The sequence below is a fragment of the Vombatus ursinus genome, unplaced genomic scaffold, assembly GCF_900497805.2.
Source record: "Vombatus ursinus unplaced genomic scaffold, bare-nosed wombat genome assembly UNPS02014778.1, whole genome shotgun sequence".
Lineage (NCBI taxonomy): Eukaryota > Metazoa > Chordata > Mammalia > Diprotodontia > Vombatidae > Vombatus > Vombatus ursinus.
The window spans coordinates 36,481,022-36,499,760 of NW_020954556.1; the positions used below are offsets into that span (position 1 = coordinate 36,481,022).

The 18,739-nt window shown below is 36.7% G+C and overlaps 2 protein-coding genes across 4 annotated transcripts in view; one reads left to right on the top strand and one right to left on the bottom strand.

The window, feature by feature from the left end:
• PPP4R3B (protein phosphatase 4 regulatory subunit 3B) overlaps positions 1 to 7,205 on the top strand; it is a 79,271-nt gene extending 72,066 nt beyond the window's left edge. For 2 of the 3 annotated variants that reach the window (XM_027865148.1, XM_027865150.1), the window contains 3 exons: positions 784 to 968; positions 2,403 to 2,605; positions 5,482 to 7,205. In XM_027865148.1, the coding sequence (XP_027720949.1) occupies positions 784 to 968; positions 2,403 to 2,605; positions 5,482 to 5,577 (484 nt within the window). In that variant the 3' untranslated portion in view covers positions 5,578 to 7,205. The remainder of the gene's footprint in view (positions 1 to 783; positions 969 to 2,402; positions 2,606 to 5,481) is intronic. The other variant, XM_027865149.1, reaches the window with a different exon arrangement.
• A 1,900-nt stretch (positions 7,206 to 9,105) lies between these two features.
• Positions 9,106 to 18,739, bottom strand: part of CFAP36 (cilia and flagella associated protein 36) — a 41,332-nt gene continuing 31,698 nt past the window's right edge. The window contains exons 8-10 of the mRNA XM_027865445.1: positions 10,896 to 11,038; positions 9,905 to 10,051; positions 9,106 to 9,278 (exon numbers count right to left, since the gene is read on the bottom strand). Of these exons, the coding sequence (XP_027721246.1) occupies positions 9,177 to 9,278; positions 9,905 to 10,051; positions 10,896 to 11,038 (392 nt within the window). The 3' untranslated portion in view covers positions 9,106 to 9,176. The remainder of the gene's footprint in view (positions 9,279 to 9,904; positions 10,052 to 10,895; positions 11,039 to 18,739) is intronic.

An 18,739-nucleotide genomic window follows, 5' to 3' on the forward strand; every position in this document is an offset into this window, starting at 1 on the left:
ACTTCAGGTGAAAGGGTATTGTGGGAAAGCAGTTAGTACCCCAAGAAAAAGGCTATAAATGAAAAACATGTTCTTGACTAAGACAGGGAAGAGGGTGGGCCAAGGCAGTTATGCAGGAGAATGGGATTAGAAAGGTCCGAGTCTTAAGCCAGGAATCCCGATCTCTGCACTGCACGGAACCGCCTGAGATCCTGAGTTGGAAACTGAGTTGGATACGGAGTTGAAGCTAGGTATGTTTTTCTGCTCAACAGAGGCAGTGAAGATAATGATAGCAGGTGATCGAAGGGGTTAGGGTCTGCAGGGGATAGATCTATTTTCTTGGTCTACCATTTGAAAGGACTACAGTGAGATTTTTGCAGTATTAAAGTAGGGGTTTAATTATGACATGTTAATAATTTCTGACATTGATGGTTTAGGGCAATTTTATGTGTGTTCTTTCTGTGGAGCTAGAATTTCCCTGGAGATTTTTTTTCTCTTTCACACTAAATAGTTATAAATAACAATACAATAGAAGTAGTAGCACTCTTTTTTCTTCTTTCTCCTAGAAGAAAAGATAAAAAGGATGGCTTTGCTTTAAACCCCCTCATAATTAATTCAGTATAGATTTTAGTTGACCTTAAAAATACCCTAAACTATTTCCAGACTGATCCATTTGTATTCTCATCATTATGTTTTGATTTATTCCATGCAAAATCAACTCCTCATGGTTCCACTTTTATGATTTCTTTTACATTTTAAAAACTGGTTACAGAACTTGAGTCACCCATGATATATTTATTACAGTGTACCATCTATATTGCGTAGCAACAGATTTCGGAGAGATGCAAGAACCTTAGAGGAAGATGAAGAAATGTGGTTCAATGAAGATGAAGAGGAAGAAGGTGAAGCAGTTGTGCCACCAGGTGAAAAATCGAAGCCAGAGGATGATTTTCCAGATAGCTATGAAAAGTTTATGGAAACGAAAAAAGGTATTCACTTTGGATTATTTTCTTTGCTGTGTCTTTTTAATTATTTACGCAGAAATTGTGAGATATTTTTTTTTTTTGTGAAGTCTGTTGTTTTGATTTTGTTTTTTTCTTGGCTAGGCAATGGGGTTAAATGACTTGCCGAGGGTCACGCAGCTAGTAAGTGTTATGTGTCCAAACCCGTATTTGAACTCAGGTCCTCCTGACTCCAGGGCTGGTGCTCTATCCACTGTGCCACCTGGTTTCCCCTGGCTGTTATATTTTTACAAAATGCATGAGATATTCTACACTAAATGTTTTATAGTAACACTTCTTCCAATTAGTGAATGAACTTGAGCTATACAATTTTTAAACAAGTGTAAGTTGATTTATTTATTTCAGAACGCAGACTTTCAGTTTTGCATTCAACCACGGTTAATAACTTTTTCTTGATATTTGATACTCAACATTGTCAGACTGTCTATTACATGATATAAATGGCCTTAAATTTTTATCTGCCCTGTAAACATCATTTAAAATTTGTATTATAGACTCTTAGAACTGGAAGGGACCTTAGACATTTTACAGACTGTGAATCAGGCAGAATTTAAACGTATAATCCTAAAGATCTTTAAAAGTTAGGCTACTGCAGAGAAAATTGAATCTGTCCCCTCATCTCAATTTCATCCAAAGTCTATTAAGTACCTATTATGTTCAAGGAACTGTACTCTAGGTAGTCAGGATTAAAAGATGAAACAAAACATATTTCCTGCTTTGAAGAAGTTCACAACTGAGACGAGGGGTGAGGCAAACATCTAAGTAACTATGATATAGTTTATATTGTGATATGAACCAGTGAGAGATCTGGAGTAGTATAGAGGAGGAAAAATTAGGTTGCCAAGAAAAGTTAAAAGTAAATTTTCCCCTTATACCATTTCTACTTGTTTTGTGCAGCAAGGTCCTATTATCCTTGTAGAAGACATAAGCCTTTTTTATAGATTTATTTACACCTGACATGCTATGATTGGGAATTTTGACACTTCTTTTAAGGGTATTTTTACTGACTGATTTTCCGTTGCTTATATCTTAATGGAATATAATAGAAAAAAAATTGAATTTGGGAAGAGGGGAGACTTGAGTTTTAGTCCCAGCTCTGACTTGAGCAAGTCATTTCCCTTCTTTTAAGCCTTCTCTGTTTGGTCCTACTTTTACTCAGTCTTCATTCACTGCTAAAAATTCTTATCTCATCAGAATCCAAAGGAAATAAACTGAAATAAATATTCAGGTGATAGTTTTGCTTCTTTGATTTGCTCTGAACATACCACAAACACTGGTCTGCCATTACTGTCAGAATCAGGCTTTAAGTGCCATGATCATCTTAGGCTTTAAAAAACAAATTAGGATATTTTCATTTGTGAGCACATATTGATGTATATTCATATTTTATCTTTGGTTTAGCAAAAGAAAGTGAAGACAAAGAAAATCTTCCCAAAAGGACGCCCTCTGGTGGCTTCAAATTTACTTTCTCTCATTCTGCCAGTGCTGCTAATGGAGCAAATAGTACGAACAGTAAATCTGTAGCTGCTCAAACAACACCAGCAAGTTCTAATGGATCTTCTTCCAAAAATACAAGCTTAACTACATCAGTAACAGCCACTAAAGTGAGTGAGTTGGTCGTGGGTTTGTTTTGTTGTTTTTTAAACATTCCTGTTCTCTTTTGGTTAGAAGCAGTGATGTCTTGAGATTCTTGGTGTAGGTATTTTAGATATGTTTTAAATTGACTAAAGCTTCTGTTATCTGTTATATCCATCCATCTAAATAGCTATGTTTATATTTTAAATAGCATTTTTTCTGCCTTTGTTGTATTCTGTATTTATTATATACTACCACCAACAGAGTATATTGAACATGATTTTTTAACATGATTTTTGATGACCTTAGAGGCCTTGTTATAACTATTGTCTTACGCTGATGTGCAGAAATTCTTATTATGCTAAATGGACCACTTTACTATGCTTCCTGAATTCGTGTTGATTTTTTTTCCTTTACAGTTATTTATCTTTTTATATTATCGTCTATGTCCCCTCTTAATTTTCTGTTTTTAATCATGTTATAGATTTGTAAAGCAGCTGTGAAACCTGTTTGTAATTTGTGTAAAATAAGAGTAAATTAGTCTCGAGTCAAAGTCTAGGGGGCTCTTCTTTGAGTAAAGTACAAGTGCTTTGCTATATAGACACTGATATCTAGTTGGTTAAATTGAGCTTATATTTAATTTTTTGGTTATGAATTGACAAAGTTACCAGGTAGATAAGTTTTGGACAGATAGTATAAATTGGCCTTAGTATAAATTGTTTTGAACAGTAATGCTTTTATTTCTACCTTAAGTCTTTAGGCTTTGGACTAAGACATTTACAGTTATAGTAGATGACATTATCAGTCATAGCTGACAGTGAGTTCCTAATAGGAGTGGAAATTTTAATAATTTGAGCTCAGACTTAACATGTTGACCTCATCCAGGCAATGAACTAGCCAGAAAATTGGGGAGGGAAGGTACAGAATATGATTGGCTTTGTTTCTGTTAAATTATTTTCCCTTACACTTACTTTACACTTCTTTCAGTAGTCAGACTTTCTTCTTTACCTCCACCCCCTTAAAAAAGATATATAGATAAATAAAACTGCATTTTGGTTTCAGGCTTCTGAATGTAATATAAATACCATCTTGTTACAAGCCTGATGTTTTTCATAATCTTTCACCATCTGCTAGATTTTAAAACATACAAATAGTCAGAAAACAGCAGCTTTTCTCTTGTGACAGGAAGATTATTATTGCTTATTTTTCTGGTGGTATTGATGTAAAAACTCTTAACATATTTTCATTAGATCATTGAGATGATCTCAATTTAGTATTCGTTCATTCAACATACATTAACTGCCTGCATGAGACACTGAAGATATATGCAGAAAATATTCAGCATAGATTCCGGGTTATTTGTAAGGTGAGGCTGAGGGCATCTGGGAGGCAATGGGAAAGGCCATTGTGAGATGGTAGTGCTTGGGCTGAATTTTGAAAGGAGCCAGGAGGTTAAAGTGAAAACAGAGAAAGAAAGCATTTCAGGCATCAACTACAGCCATTTTGAAAGCATAGAAAGTAGGGGTATTGCCCATTTTTAAAAAATTTTTTAAATGCTTTTAAGAAGCTTGAAAGTAGGTAAATTCTATTTAGTATTTATATTGTTGCTAAGAGGGCGCATGACAGTGGATCTAGGGCCACTGACCTTGGAGTCTGAAAGACCTGCTTCAAAGACATAACTCTGAAAATGAACAAATTACTTAATATCTTATTAACCTGGCAATTCTATGAGACTATAAGTTAAAGATCTGCAACAGTGGCAGGAAGTTCCACTTTGAGAGTTCCCAACACAGATAAAATTGGCAAAAAAAAAAAAGTTTTTTAGAGTGGAGTAAATGGATTAAATATTTGAGAGCAGTAGATAAATTTTATAACTCTGAATCCAATACCTATACTCAACACAAGGATTAAACAGTCATTTCAATTAAATAGGTTTGTTTTGTTTTTTTTCTGGGGATAGGGTCCTAATTTTTGTGAATTAACAAATTCAGGGGTTTGGGGCCCTAAGGAAACTTGACGACCTGTGGCAGTTCATATTTAGTGCATTTTCAGTAATCCTTAGATAATTTGGTGGGTAAGAAATGATAGGTCTGTAACATTAAGCCCTGTTAGCTATTTAAATGAGGGATTATGCATAGATAACCTGTAATTCCCTTTCAGCTATAAAATTTATTTCTGTGGTTCTACAAGGAGAGTTAAAGAGTGGGAAACTCAATGGTGATCAAGTTAGGACACCTAGTTTCTATTCGAGGCTCTGCCATCATCTTGTGTCACCTAACCACTCTGGGCTTAAGGCTTCTCATGTGTAAAATAAGACAATTAATTATATATTAGCCTAATCCTTTCCAGCTCTTAAAATTCTAAATCTACACCAGTTCTTTACTAATTGGCTATTGTTTCTTTGCTTGTTGTTTGAGTTACCTACATTAAGATTCCCAGTACAATTCCTTGTTGCTGAAATAAGAAACTCTGTAAGGTATAAATTGGGTGGACCTTCCACAGCACGGGGACCTATTGTGCAGCTGTGAGTCCAGGTAGACATAGAAAGTATTTTTGTAGTCTTGAGTTAGAAGTGAAAAAATAAGTTATCGTTAAACATCCAAGTTTTAAAAAATCTTCAATTAGCAAGTACATTTTTCCATTATACAAGCTTGACATTTTTGCCTAGAAAACTGCCATTTGGCCTTCAGTTAACACTAATTTATAAGAATTCAGTCTCATTACATTTAGATTTCTTTACTTTTTGTGCAGATGCCATAAACTGTGTGCTTCTTTGACTACCTAGCTAAAAGTTACATATTAAGTGTACTGAAATGTTTTGATACTTGTAGAGTTGCTCCCTTCTCCACAAAAAGGCATCCAATATATTTCAACGTTGTAAGTTAAGTTTTTTATTTTTCAACAGGGAAGTCTGGTTGGCCTCGTGGATTATCCAGATGATGAAGAAGAGGAGGAAGAAGAGGAGACATCTCCAAGAAAAAGACCTCGCCTTGGCTCATAAAAACTTTGGGGGGAGGGGAACCTCACTGTGGGGTATTACTAAATGCTGCAACTGTTCAGTGAGCTTAAAAGTCTGAATCAGAAAGCTTTCTCCCTTGAACATGTAAGATAATATACAAGGAGTAGCAAAAGACACTCAGTGTATCGACTAGAAGAGTTTAGTTCTGTAAACACCAGGCTTCCAAGGAACTTTGCTCTTTCTAGTAATTAAGGAGTTTGCCTTTCAGGCTGTCAAAAAATGGTGGGTTAGTAGTAATCAGAACCTGGGTGACAGCTTCTCAGCAAGGAAAGTCTCAGGTTTGGGGAGGGATGAGGGAGGGGAGCAGGTCAGTAAAATTTTAATATTGCAGGGTTGCCCTGGGTATATGTCAGAACTAGAAAACGATTGTGAAACTTCAGTTGCAAACCCAATAACGTTACTTTTGTAATGGTGCTGGCCATAGTGTTCTTTTATCAGTTGCCTCTTTTAAAACAATTTTTAGGGAAAGCAGATTTAGCTAGCATAAAAAATGAAGTTAAACTGTTGGGACCATTTCTTTCAAAATTTAACAAAAATTCAGCCTTTCAGGCCATTGGAGGAAGGCACACCCTGTGTTACCATGCATGTTTGAATTTTACATACCAGGAATTTCCAGTATGTATTTTGAAGAAAAGCAAGCTGGCTTAAAAGTGGACAGTTCTATTAATCTAATATTTAAACCAGCACTTCCAGAGATACTGATGACAAGAATCAGTAGTTTCCCAAAAGAATGTTCTCCAGGAACTTGCTTGTGGTTATAGCAGAGTCCTTTCAGCTGCACCAAAGTATAGGCATTTGTGGAAGATAGTGTCAAGTCACTTTCTGCTGTTAGTAAAGCTGTCTCTCTTTGCTAAGCAGCTGTCATACTATCACATTCACGACTTGCAAAAAGTGTCAGTTGATAAGCACTAACACACACACACACACACACACACAGGTTTTAAATAGTGCTGAATGAAGTAAGTGACATTTGACATTAAGAAGCCATTTTGGACCAAGAGGTTACTAGAAAAGAGAAATCAGCATGCAGCACATAAACCTTTTCCTTAAGCAGGGGTGTAATATGAAAGCTGCTTTTTTTGTTTGTTTGTTTTTGAAGAGTAAAAGCACATTCCATGTACACAAATGAATTGCAAAAATAATTGAGGCAAACAGTTGAAGTTTTATTTTCAAACAGCAGCAAGTAATCTGTAAATATTTTAATGTTAGTTTGCCCATCTATGATCTGAGATCATGCTAAAGTGAGAAAAACGTCCCCAAACTATAATTAATGTGTTAGAAATGATAAAAGCTCAAAACTATGAAACCAGCTGCAATCCACCACATAGCGATCACCCTTGTAATGTGTTATGGGTCCATTTTTCCTGGAATAGTTTAAACTGAAGCAGTTTCCCTGTTTTGGAGATTTTGTAGTTAATTTTAATTTTAGCTATTGTTTGGAAAAGATGGGCTGTCTGTGTAGATATGAAGTATAGTTTTTTCCATAAAACAGAATTTATTTTGTATTAAAAATACCACTGTACTTGTTTTACACCATTTGTATACATGTGGTGATATTAATGCTGAAATGTAAAATTCAGGAATTAAAATGTGACCCTGTAATTCCATAATTATTGCTTTTGTTTGGTTTGTTGTAAATGTTAAGTTCACTCAGTTTTGAGATGTGGCCATTTTAGAGTATCATTAAGCCAATAAAATCATTCAAAGTTGAACATTTGTTATACACCATTAGGTCAAACAATGCAGGAGTTCTAAACTAGTGAATTAGAGAATCTATTGTATTTTCAGCATTTTGATTACACTTAAGAGTGGGTGGGCCATTGGGAAAATAAAATCTTATGTCCCCTTTGGGCTCCAGGCATCCCAGAATGGGGCTTCCCTCTCACACAACTAAGGGTATATATCATAAAAGGTATCTTCCATGTATCAGTAAAGTGACTCAGGATGTATTAGACTTAAGATCAAGTGTACCTATAACATTAAGAAATTTCCCCGTAAACCCTGGCCTAATAAGCCCCTTCTTATCTTCTGAAAGCTAAAATATTTCCTCATGAAATTCAAGGGAAAACAAGTATGATGCATGCTTTCTCTTTCGAGGCTGAAAATGTGATCCTATCCAATGTGGATAAAATTCTGGTACTAAGCACTAACTTTACATCTCAATTTTTTTTTTCTAAAGAACTGCCATGAGCTTTAAAGAACATTTGCATCACCACAGGAGCCTTTATAGCAAGAATGTGAATGTTTCATGAATTATTGTCTTACAGTTTTAGTATTAGAAAAATATAATTACATCATAAGATTCAATTGACTTTTTAAAATCCTAAATCCCTTGGAAGCAGGAGATATTAAGCTTCCACTCAGTTACCATGTCTAGAGCCACCATCCTCAGGCAGATTTAAATTTCTACCCCCGCCATTTGTACCTTGACTCAGTGGAACAAGTGAAAGCCCACATTTGAATGCCTGGGGCCCTTGTAGATTTTTAAAGTTACATCCGCCAACATGTATCGGTTATAAATACTATTTTAATAAAAAGTTACATGAAACTGATTTGTGTGTTTTAATCACTAGTTTTTACCTAATCTAATAATAGCTAGTGATGAAAAATAGTAGGCATGTTACTGATTGATGTGGGTAAATTAAAGTATTTGAGCATTAATTTGGCACCCACTTTAGATAAGTTTTAATGCCCATAGCAGGAAAGGCATACCTAATATGAAGTCAATTCCCAATTATCCCTCTTCCTGATGATCCTCAAGGGGGTATTACAGGAGCTGAGGATGTTTATGTTCTCTATTCACAGTAGTTCAGCTAGCTCCACGCAAATAACCTGCAGAGAGTTCTAAGGATATAGGAAGCACTTTCCATTTATTCTCCACTTCACAATGATAAAATTCCCTAAACCAGGGGAGGATAGTCATGGCCTCGAGGCCTCACATAGCTTTCTAGGTCTTCAGGTGCGGCCTTTTGATGGAGTCTTAAGTTTTACAGAACAAATCCTTTTATTAAGGAGATTATTCTGTGAAGTGTTGATTCAGTCAAAGGACCACACTTGAGGGCCACATGTGGCCTCGAGGCCAGTTACCCTCTCCTGGTACCTGAAACCTGTGGTTCCCCATTCCTGCCCTAAACCAACTGATTCAGCTATTAACTGTCATCTGTGATATTCCCTGTTCATTGTGTTTAATAGAGTGTACTGCAAATTTTAAACTTGTACCATTGCATTAATCCAAACTTCTAAAAATAGAAGTACTTAAACCTTTAGTTATTATATCACTTTGTTCACTGCAAAGACAACTTTTACATAAATTTTATGCCTAGGCTTTCACCGCAATCTTATGTAGCTATTTACTATTTTGTTTACTTTTTATAAAATAATTTGAATGAAAAATTACACTTCTTTAAGTTAAAGAAATTACTACATAGAAATACTTTAGTGTCATATAAGAGGTGTGGATAAGTGAAGTAGTTTGCCACTTTTCAGTGTAATTAAATCAAACAAGCTTAGTTTAAGGATTCAATAATTTATTTTAAAGAAATTCAGACTTCTGTTTTACTAAAATAACTTTCTTAAAATTATCACTTATTAATAACTTCTTCTTTAAGCTTCTCTGCAATCAATCTCCTCTTTAGTAATGTTTGCTTCTCCTCTGCTGTCATTTCTGGCTTCTCTGCAATTTCCTAAACCAATAAAAATAGAATGCAGTTTTAATTAAAGTATAGAAAAACACGTGACTTGGGTTTCTTCTCTAAAATAAGGCTGGATGAAACACTAATGTACTGTGATTAATTTTTCTGAAGTAAAGATAGTAAAATTAAGAGGGCTTCTAATGTTCTATTAAAAGTAAAAGAAAAGTAAGGAAATCAGGGAGTGGGCCATGTTTGAAAGTGTTTGTTTTGTTTTTGCAGAGTAACAGCTTAAATTCATATGCTTCCTTAAAGTTACACAGGATGTCCCAAAAGTCTTCATGCAGTTTTAAAGCTCAGATAGCTTTAAAACTACACTAATACTTTGAATACCCTACACACACACACACACACACACAGATTTTTACTTACAACTTGGTGAAATCCATACAAATATGATGCCCGTTTTAAAAGATAAAACAGGTAACCTGTCTGAAGTCTAAGACTCCAAACCTGCTCTGATCTGCAAGCGTTATACCATACTGTCTTATGCCTATTTAAGACCATTTTTTGTTGTATAATTCTATATGTCTTTCTGATTATATCAAAGGAAACAGGCCCACAAGAGGTTAAGTGAAAGTGGTAAAATTAGGCTTTAAACTTAGGTCACATAAGGTTACCTCCTCAGCAGACTTTGCTTTCTGCTGCTCTATATTGTGTATCTGTTTGATCCTTGGGTCCTTTTTCATAGACATCAGTTTATCTCTCTTCTGCCTTAGGTAGTCCTCTCGTTGCCGGAGCTGCTCTCTTCCAAGTGCTGATAAATTCTAGGATAAATAAAAGGAACAATTTAATTACACAAAAGAAATTAATGTTTTGTGTATTATGCAAGATGGACATCCACAAATGGCTGAATGATTCAAGTATAACTTCAGAATCCTGCCTTGCCAATTATATAAATTCAAATTCAAGGTTTTTCTTTTTTTCAGTATTTTTTTAAAATGCACTATCACTTTCCCTAGTTGTTACATATGTATGTGTACACATGTATATGTAGATGGGTATATATACAAATGTATGTACATACCTATGTGTGTAGTAGGTACAGGATGTCCTATGTCTCAAAGTACAAATACATGTACATATACATGTGTATGTATACATATGTGTAAACACGTGTGTGTATACATATACATATATACATACACATCTGAGAAAGAGAAAATATTTGTTATATGTTAGGAAAGCTCACAAATTAGAATTAACAATTTGAGCAATAAACAGAGAAAGGAGTGAGTAAAGTTAGGGCTGCAATCTATAGAGACAAAAAACTCATTAAGTTACTAGCAGCTATTTGTTAGTTCTCTATTGTCAGTGATAATATAATTTCCTAAGAAATGGCAGCTAGGTAGCACAATGGACAGAGTGCTGGGCTTTGAGTAAGGAAGACTTTCAAATCCAGCCTCAAACATCACTGGCTATGGGACCCTGAGCAAGTTATTTAGCCTCTGTTTACCTCAATTTCCTCATCTGTAAAATGAAGATAATAACAGCACTTACCTCCCAGGGTTTTGTAAGGACCAAATGAGATAACTGTAAAGAGCTTAGCACAGTACCTGGCACACAATAAGCACTACATAAATGTTGGCTATCATCATTATCATTACTTACCGATAATGGTCCTCCTTTGATCGCCTGTTCCAAGCCAGCTGTGATAGTATCTTCCTTCAATTTGGGAAAGGAAGTTTCAGGTAATGTTTCCAAATTTCTTCCCAAAGACGGCAGTGATCTCCCAGCAAAATGAGCTTTTCCCTCTGGACAGCAGAAATTTGGTAAAGAAACAAATCAGAACATCACAAGAGGAAGAGTGGCATAGTGAAGAGGATGCCTGCCTTGGGGTCCAGAAGACTTGGGTTCAAGTTTTGCCTGACAAATGCTGGTTTTTGTGACCTTGGGCACATCCCTTAACCTCTCAGTGCTCTAGAAAGCTAAGACCAGGAGCTGAAGAGATGATGTTGACCTGCATTGACACAGGGAGTTGTCTCAGCTCCAAGTTCACTATACCAATGAAATCACAGGTCAGAACAAAAGAAGGACCACCATGTAAATAGGTAGTAAATAAAATGGGATCATTGAAGAAATTATCCTTCTCTCAACCCACTAGCTTTAGAAACTTTAAGGTTTGTTTCTTTATGCTATATTTTAAAATAGTTTACTAAATCCATTTTCATAATCAATAAGCAGCCCTTGTTGAGCACATACTAATACAAGTTCCTGGGGAATTTCTTACATAAAGAAGATAAGGATGTCTTATGCCTCAAAGTACCTAACACTTAGTTAGAGAGACGTTGTCATGCAAAAGATAAATACCAAAGGACAAGTGCTACAGAAGTCTCAGTAATTACTACAAGAAATTTAGGGGACACCAGGCAAGGGGAATATAAAAAAGTGGAGTGCCTCTAGGAGCCTCGGACAAAAGAAGTATGACTTTTTTCCAATTTAAATTTTTATTTTATTTTTAGTTTTTGATTCTGCTTCCCGAACTCTTCCTCCCACACTGAGAAAGCAAGGAAAAGAAAACCCATTACAAATACTCAAAACAAATTCCTGCACTAAAGGTGGTTAGCATGTTTCATCATAAGTCCTCTGGAATTGTGGTTGGTTATTGTGTTGATCAGAGTTCCTAAGTCTTTCAAAGTTGTTTGTCTCTACAATACTACTTATGTTGTATACACTGTTCTGTTGGTTCTGCTCACTTCACTTTGCATCAGTTCATATAAGTCTTCCCAAGTTTCTCTGAAACCATTCCCTTCATCATAGCACAATAATATTCTATCATATTTACATATAATTTGTTTAGCCATTCCACTTATAATGGGTACCTCCTCAGTTGCCAATTTTTTGCAACCATGAAAAGAACTACTATAAATATTTTGCTTACATAAGGGTCCTTTTCCTCTTTCTTTGATCTCTTTGGGGTATAGACTTAGTAGCAGTATTGCTAGGTTAAAGAGGTATGCATAGTTTAATAGCTTTTTGGGCATTAATGTAACTTCTCCCACAGCTAGTCATTTTCCCAATCTGATGAGAGTGAGGTAGTATAGCTCAAAGTTGTTTTAATTTACATTTTTGGATAAGCAATTTTATATGAATAAGCAGTTTTATATGACTTTACATTGAATTTCTGCTGAAAACTGCCTATTCATATCCTTTGTCCACTTATCAATAGGAGAACAGCTCTTACTGGTGTAAATTATCAGTTCCCATAGGGATGACCTTGAAGAAGCTAAGAAACTTCTTGTTTTTATATGAATACATAACAGTTCCTAGTGACTGGAACAACAATGATGTATGTCTATCATCTGTCAAAGGGCAGCTAGGTGGCACAGAAGATAGAGTGCCAGGCTGGAGTCAGGAAGACTCATCGTCCCAAATTCAAAATCTGGCCTCAGACACTTATCAGCTGTGTGACCCTGGGCAAGTCACTTAACCCTGTTTTCCTCAGTTTCCTCATTTGTAAAATAAGCTGGAGAAGGAAATGGCAAAGCACTCTAGTATCTTTGCCAAGAAAATCCCAAATGGGGAAACAAAGAGTTGGACCCAATTGAAAATGACTAAACAACATCAAATGTCAAGATTTCAACATGAAAAGGGGCAACTTAATTTGTCTAGGATTAAAACACTTAGAACTTTCCTCAACATTTAAAGTCAACTCAGTTACTTGCTTTTAGGTTCTTAGTGGCTTTCTGCTATCACAAGTCAATCTGCTATCCCAAGAAAATGTTGAGGCCAAAACATTTAATGTTTCCACCCTAGGAAAGATATGAAGATGGCAACTGGAAAGCCTGCAAGCTTACAGAAAGGCCAACTGTGTTTTCACAGAGGACCTGCTAAACGTGTCAGTGGGACACGTGGCTAAGATCTACTGGAGTAATCAAAAGACAGGTGGCAAACTCAGACCCAATTCTGTGAAGAAATCCCCTCAAGTATATTTGCAAAGAGTTTTAACTTTGTATTTTAAGAACACACTGTGGCAATTTTGTTACATCCAAGATGCAGGAAGAAATGGGGGCCTTTACCCTTACGGCTGGTGCCAAGAGTTTTCCTGACACTAACAGAAACAAGAAAACAGTCACAAGAACAACACAAAAGTCTAGAACCAGCAGAGATTAGGCCAAGAAGGCAAACTGAGTCACCAATATGGCATAACAATGTCCTCTCTCCTCACTCTGGCTATTCAAATCATTGAGTAATAACTGACATCCAGTACTAATGTCTAAGTGACATCTGAAGAGGCATACATGTCTAAAGGTGGAATGGAAGGGGAGTAGGATATGACTTACTGAATGGGAGAATCTATATCCACAGGGTAAGTGCTCTGCTGGCACAAGTTCATTCAGCACAGCTTCTACCTGGAGCTAAGTAACCATCATAAAATACTTAGATAAATGCAGGTATCCTATCTGTTTCTCCACAGCCTTAATAGATCCCAAAGTGATATCAGGGCAAATTCCAGCAGGATTCCTGACCCATCCATAGTCATTTAAGACTAGTTTCTAAGATAGACTTGACCCTTCTGCAAAAAAGAGTCCTTGACCAAAATATTCAGGGTGAGTAAGTAGAGGCATACCTTGGAGACGTTACAGGTTCCGTTCCAGACCATCACAATAAAGCAAACATAGCAATAAAACAAGTCACAAATTTTTTAGTTTCCAGTGCATATAAAAGTTACGTTTACACCATACTGTGGTCTAGTAAGTGTAAAGCAGTATTATGTCTGAAAAAATGTACATACCTTAACTAAAAAGTACTTTATTGCTAAAAAATGTTAACTATCATCTGAGTTGTCAGTGAATTGCAATTTTTTGCTGGTGGAGGAACTTGCCATGATGTTGATAACTGCTAACTGATCAGGTGTTCTAACAGCGCTGGCTGTTGAAGGCTGTGGCTATGGCAATTTCTTAAAATAAGGCAACAATGAAGCCTGCCACATCAATTATCTTCCTTTCACTTGAACTCTTTGAAGCCATTGTAGGGTTATTAATCGGCCTAACTTCAATACTGATGTGTCTCAGGGAATAGGGATGCCCAAGGAGAGGAAAAAGACAGAGAAACAACCAGTTGGTGGAGCAGTTAGAACATACAATATTTATCAAGTTCGCTGTTTTATATGGGCATAGTTTGTGGCACCCCAAAACAATTATAATAGTAATATCAAAGATCTCTAATTACAGATCACTACCACAAATGTGATAATAACGAAAAAGTTCAAATATTGCAAGAATTACCAAGATGTGACAGAGAGACAATATTTGAGCACATGCTGTTGGGAAAATGGCACTCATAAGATTTGCTCAACGCAGGGTTGCCACAAACCTTCATTTTGTAAAAAATGCCATATCTGCGAAATGCAATAAAGCAAAGCTCAATAAAACAAAGTATGCCTGTATCTAAGCTTCTTTACTGAGAAGCAACTTTGGTTTTACACAACTCTGAAAAGCTTGGAAGTGGAGCAGACAGATATTAGTGACCAGACCCTAAGTTCACGTGTTTCCACTTGAAGCAGAAAGAAGCAATCCTCCAAGCACTGGTATAAAACATATAGGCATTACGGAGAGAGTGTCAGCACCTTGTTGTTCAGTTGGGACTGACTCTGTGACCCCATTTGGGGTTTTCTTGGCAAAGATACTGGAGTGGTTTGCCATTTCCTTCTCCAGCTCATTTTACAGATGAGGAAACTGAGGCAAACAGGGTTAAATTTCTTGCCCAGGGTCACATAGCTAGCAAGCGTCTGAGTATTTAAACTCAGGTCTTCCTGACTCCAGGCCTAGCTCTCTATCCACTGTACACCTAGCTTCCCATTAGCACCTTATGGAAATGTGGTAAATGTGGTAGATCAGGACATTACTTTAAAACCACCAATCCATTAGAAGTAGAGAAGTAATCTAAATTGAAAGATGAAATATCTTAAGGAGAACAGAATTTGCCTGGGGGAAAGGGGAGAGCAACCTTGCACATCTGAAAGCATTAGCTTGGACAGAAAGACATGAGCAAGAGAATGTGCAGATGTCAATTGGTCATAGTGGTCCTTCAACAGATAATAAAAAACTAAAGGAGCATGTGGAGTAGAAAAAAGAACTAATTTGGGTAGAATGACTATTCCACAAATTAAATCACAACAGCTAAATAAAGAGGGATCCTGGAATGTGGAAGAAATAATGGCTAACATTTATATAGTGCCCCAATATTTGCTGCAAATATATTACCTCATTTGATTCTCATAGCAATCCTGGGAGATGGGTACTATTATCATCCCCATTTTATAGATGATGCAACTGAGGCTGAGAGTGATTAAGTGAATTCCCCAGTGTTACACAACTAGTGTCTAAAGCGAGATCTGAACTAAGGTTTTCCCAACTCCAAATCTAATACTATTCCACTGTATCAAACATCGGAAACCTGATTATTTTCTGTCCTTAAGCTAGACAGACATGGTTTGAATATAGCTGGAAAATTATGAAATGTAAATTGTAGCTTTAAGGTAACCAGAAATCCCTGGAAAAGAAGGGAGCCTCAGGGATACATATATTCTAATTCACAGATGTGAAGAAACCTGCAGGAATTCAACAAGAGATTTGGAAAAGTTGGCTAAGTTCTTTAACCTCTCATTATGGCTACATTAAGTTTGTTTGGGATGGGGGTGAGAGAGATGAACACATATGTGTCTAGATAAATGTGCCTCTGAATCCATTTAAATGAGTATCCATTGATTTATTAGGGATTGCTATGGTTTAGGAAAAAAGCATTGTGTCTTATCTAGCAATTTCAAAGTACAAGAAAGTTCATATATTAGCTTTGAATTCTGTATGTATAAGAAAGTAAAGGTGAGTTTCAGTCAAAACAAAAGAAGCTTTCATAAAATTCTTGCCAGTTGGAACACAAAACAGACGGAAAAAAGAATGCCCACATGTATTTCAAATGGATAATCAATGAATTAGGAATTAGAAAACTGTTTTTAGAGCATAAAGTTTAGTTGATTTGGCATCTCCTGCCTGGCCAGTAGAGCCATATAGGAATGATTCCTGGGACAAATTTATTTTGGGATCAAGTAGGAAATATAATAGTACAGAAGACAGCAGTGAAAGAGGAGGTCACAGAAGAGTCAAGGGAGAGTGGCCTGTCCCTCCGGGTTCTGTAGTTTTAATGTGCCTCTAGAGGGCAAAGTTTCATTTACCCAATGCTAGTTCTGCCTCTGTTGGCTTACACAGGATAAGTTTGGGCACCTAAATTAACTGTACCAGAGCCTAAGTAAACAGAATAAATCTATGAGTCAGAATGAGGTGGTTTATGCAATATAATTTCTTTCCATACAAAGAACCAAGAAATCTTTGAATATTACTTTCAAGATGGCTTGGTAAGAGTCATACTTTTGATGCTGAGTGAAGTGAGCAGAACCAGGAGAACATTGCACACAGTAACAGCCACATTGTGTGATGTCTGATTTTGATAGACTTAGCTCTTCTCAGCAATACAAGGATCTATGACAACTCCAAAAGACTCACAATGGAAAATGTTATCCACATCAGAGAAAGAACTTTGGAGTCTGAATGCAGATGGAAACATACTATTTGCTTTTTTTTTTTTTTTTGGTTTTGTTTCTTCTTTCTCGTGGTTCCTCTCATTCATTCTAATTCTTTTTTACAACATGACTAATGTGAAAATATGTTTAATAAGAATGTATATGTAGAGTCTGTATCAGATTGCACGGTGTCTTGAGGAGGAGGGTGGGGAGGGAGATGCAGAAAATTTAAAACTTAAAAGTTTATGGAAGGAATATTGAAAACTAAAAATAAATAAACTAAAATAAAGTCATACTTTAAAAACTTTATTATTTTGCTTAAATATGGATTTGGTGGCTTAAATGTGGATGGATGTTGATGGGATGGAAACTGAATTCTAACATGATTTAAAAGATATTTCATCATTTTGAGAATGAACATTGGTAACAAAAGCGAATGCAATGGAATTTACTGAAAGGATGAACTGAGGACACTTACCAAGGATACCCTGGAATGCAGGTTGGGGGGTGCAGTTCCTCCTCACTGGTCGGGTCAAACCAGAGACAAGTGGCTGAACCTCTCAGATGGACTAAAGCAGAATGTGTTTTCCCAGTGATAAGTGAATGAGCTCTTTTTCAGGTAACAAGCAGAGAGTATGCCAAAGCTACTTTTGACCTAGAGTAGGACCTGTGCAATTCAATACTGAAACAACATTCTCAGGGTACAAGGAGTTCAGGGGGAGGGTCTAAACATGAAAGATGGGTGAATAGTGCTAAGGAAAATACTACTGTAACAGGCTGGAACATTCAAACATTATCATTAAGAGATTCCATCCGAGGGATAGGAGAAATAAGAAGGATCATCCCTATGGGAGATATTGACAGACTGCAGGTAGGCCTTCAACTCCTGACTGAGTAGGTAGGAGGGAAGAGTCCTACTCATGAGATAGCTTCCCTACTCATTACATAGCTCTGGAGGGAACTTGCCTCTGATTAAGAAATGTTGCCATTAATCCTGTGGAAGCACCATAGAAAATGAAGTAAGATAGACTTAAGAATGTACAGCCAAACAGACAGCCAGCTGTACATTGCCAAAGGAAAGAGGGTACTAGCCCTGAGATGGTTACACAGGCTTACAGTGGTTGGCCACTCTCAGAAAGAACAGTTTTGCATAGCACATGACCTATATTGGTGGCCAAACTTAACAGAGGATTAAGAGAACTAGATTTTTCATGGTTTGAAGTCACCTCAAAATGACCCCAAGTCCCCAGATTCCTTTCGTTCCCTGGATAAACTAAAGCAAGGGAGGCCTCAGGTCTAACTGTATGTGGACTATAATGGTCTGATTCACCACACCCAAGATAGACCTTCACCCAGATCATAACATTAAATGTGGGTGTTCCCCCAAAGGTGTGTCCTAATTCTTCTTCTCTCTCACTATTACTTCACTTGGTAATCTCATCAGCTTCCACAGATTAACTATCATCTCCAGGCAGATGATTCTCAAATTTATTTGCCCAGCCCTAAACTTTCTTTGAATTTCCAGTCTCCAACTGCTGATATGACATCTTGAACTAGATATCTCATAAACACCTTTAGCTCAAGATGTCCAAAACCAAACTCCTCATCTTATTCCTCCAAATTTTCCCCATTTCTTAAATTCCCATTCACAATAATGTAAATGGTACTACTACCTTCCCAGTCAGCCTGGCTGACACCAGGTGTCACTCTCAACTCCTTACTCTCTCTCACCCCTCATATCCAATCAGTTGCCAAGTATTGTCATTTTTTACATTCACAAAATCTCTTACATATGCCCCTCCTCTTCTCTGCCACTGCCAGCTTCCTACTTCAGATCCTTATTACCTTGCACCCGCTCTACTGAAAAAGACTACTGTTTGGTCTGCTTGCCTCAAGTCCTCCTCCCCACCCTAGCCCCACTCCAATTCATCCTACA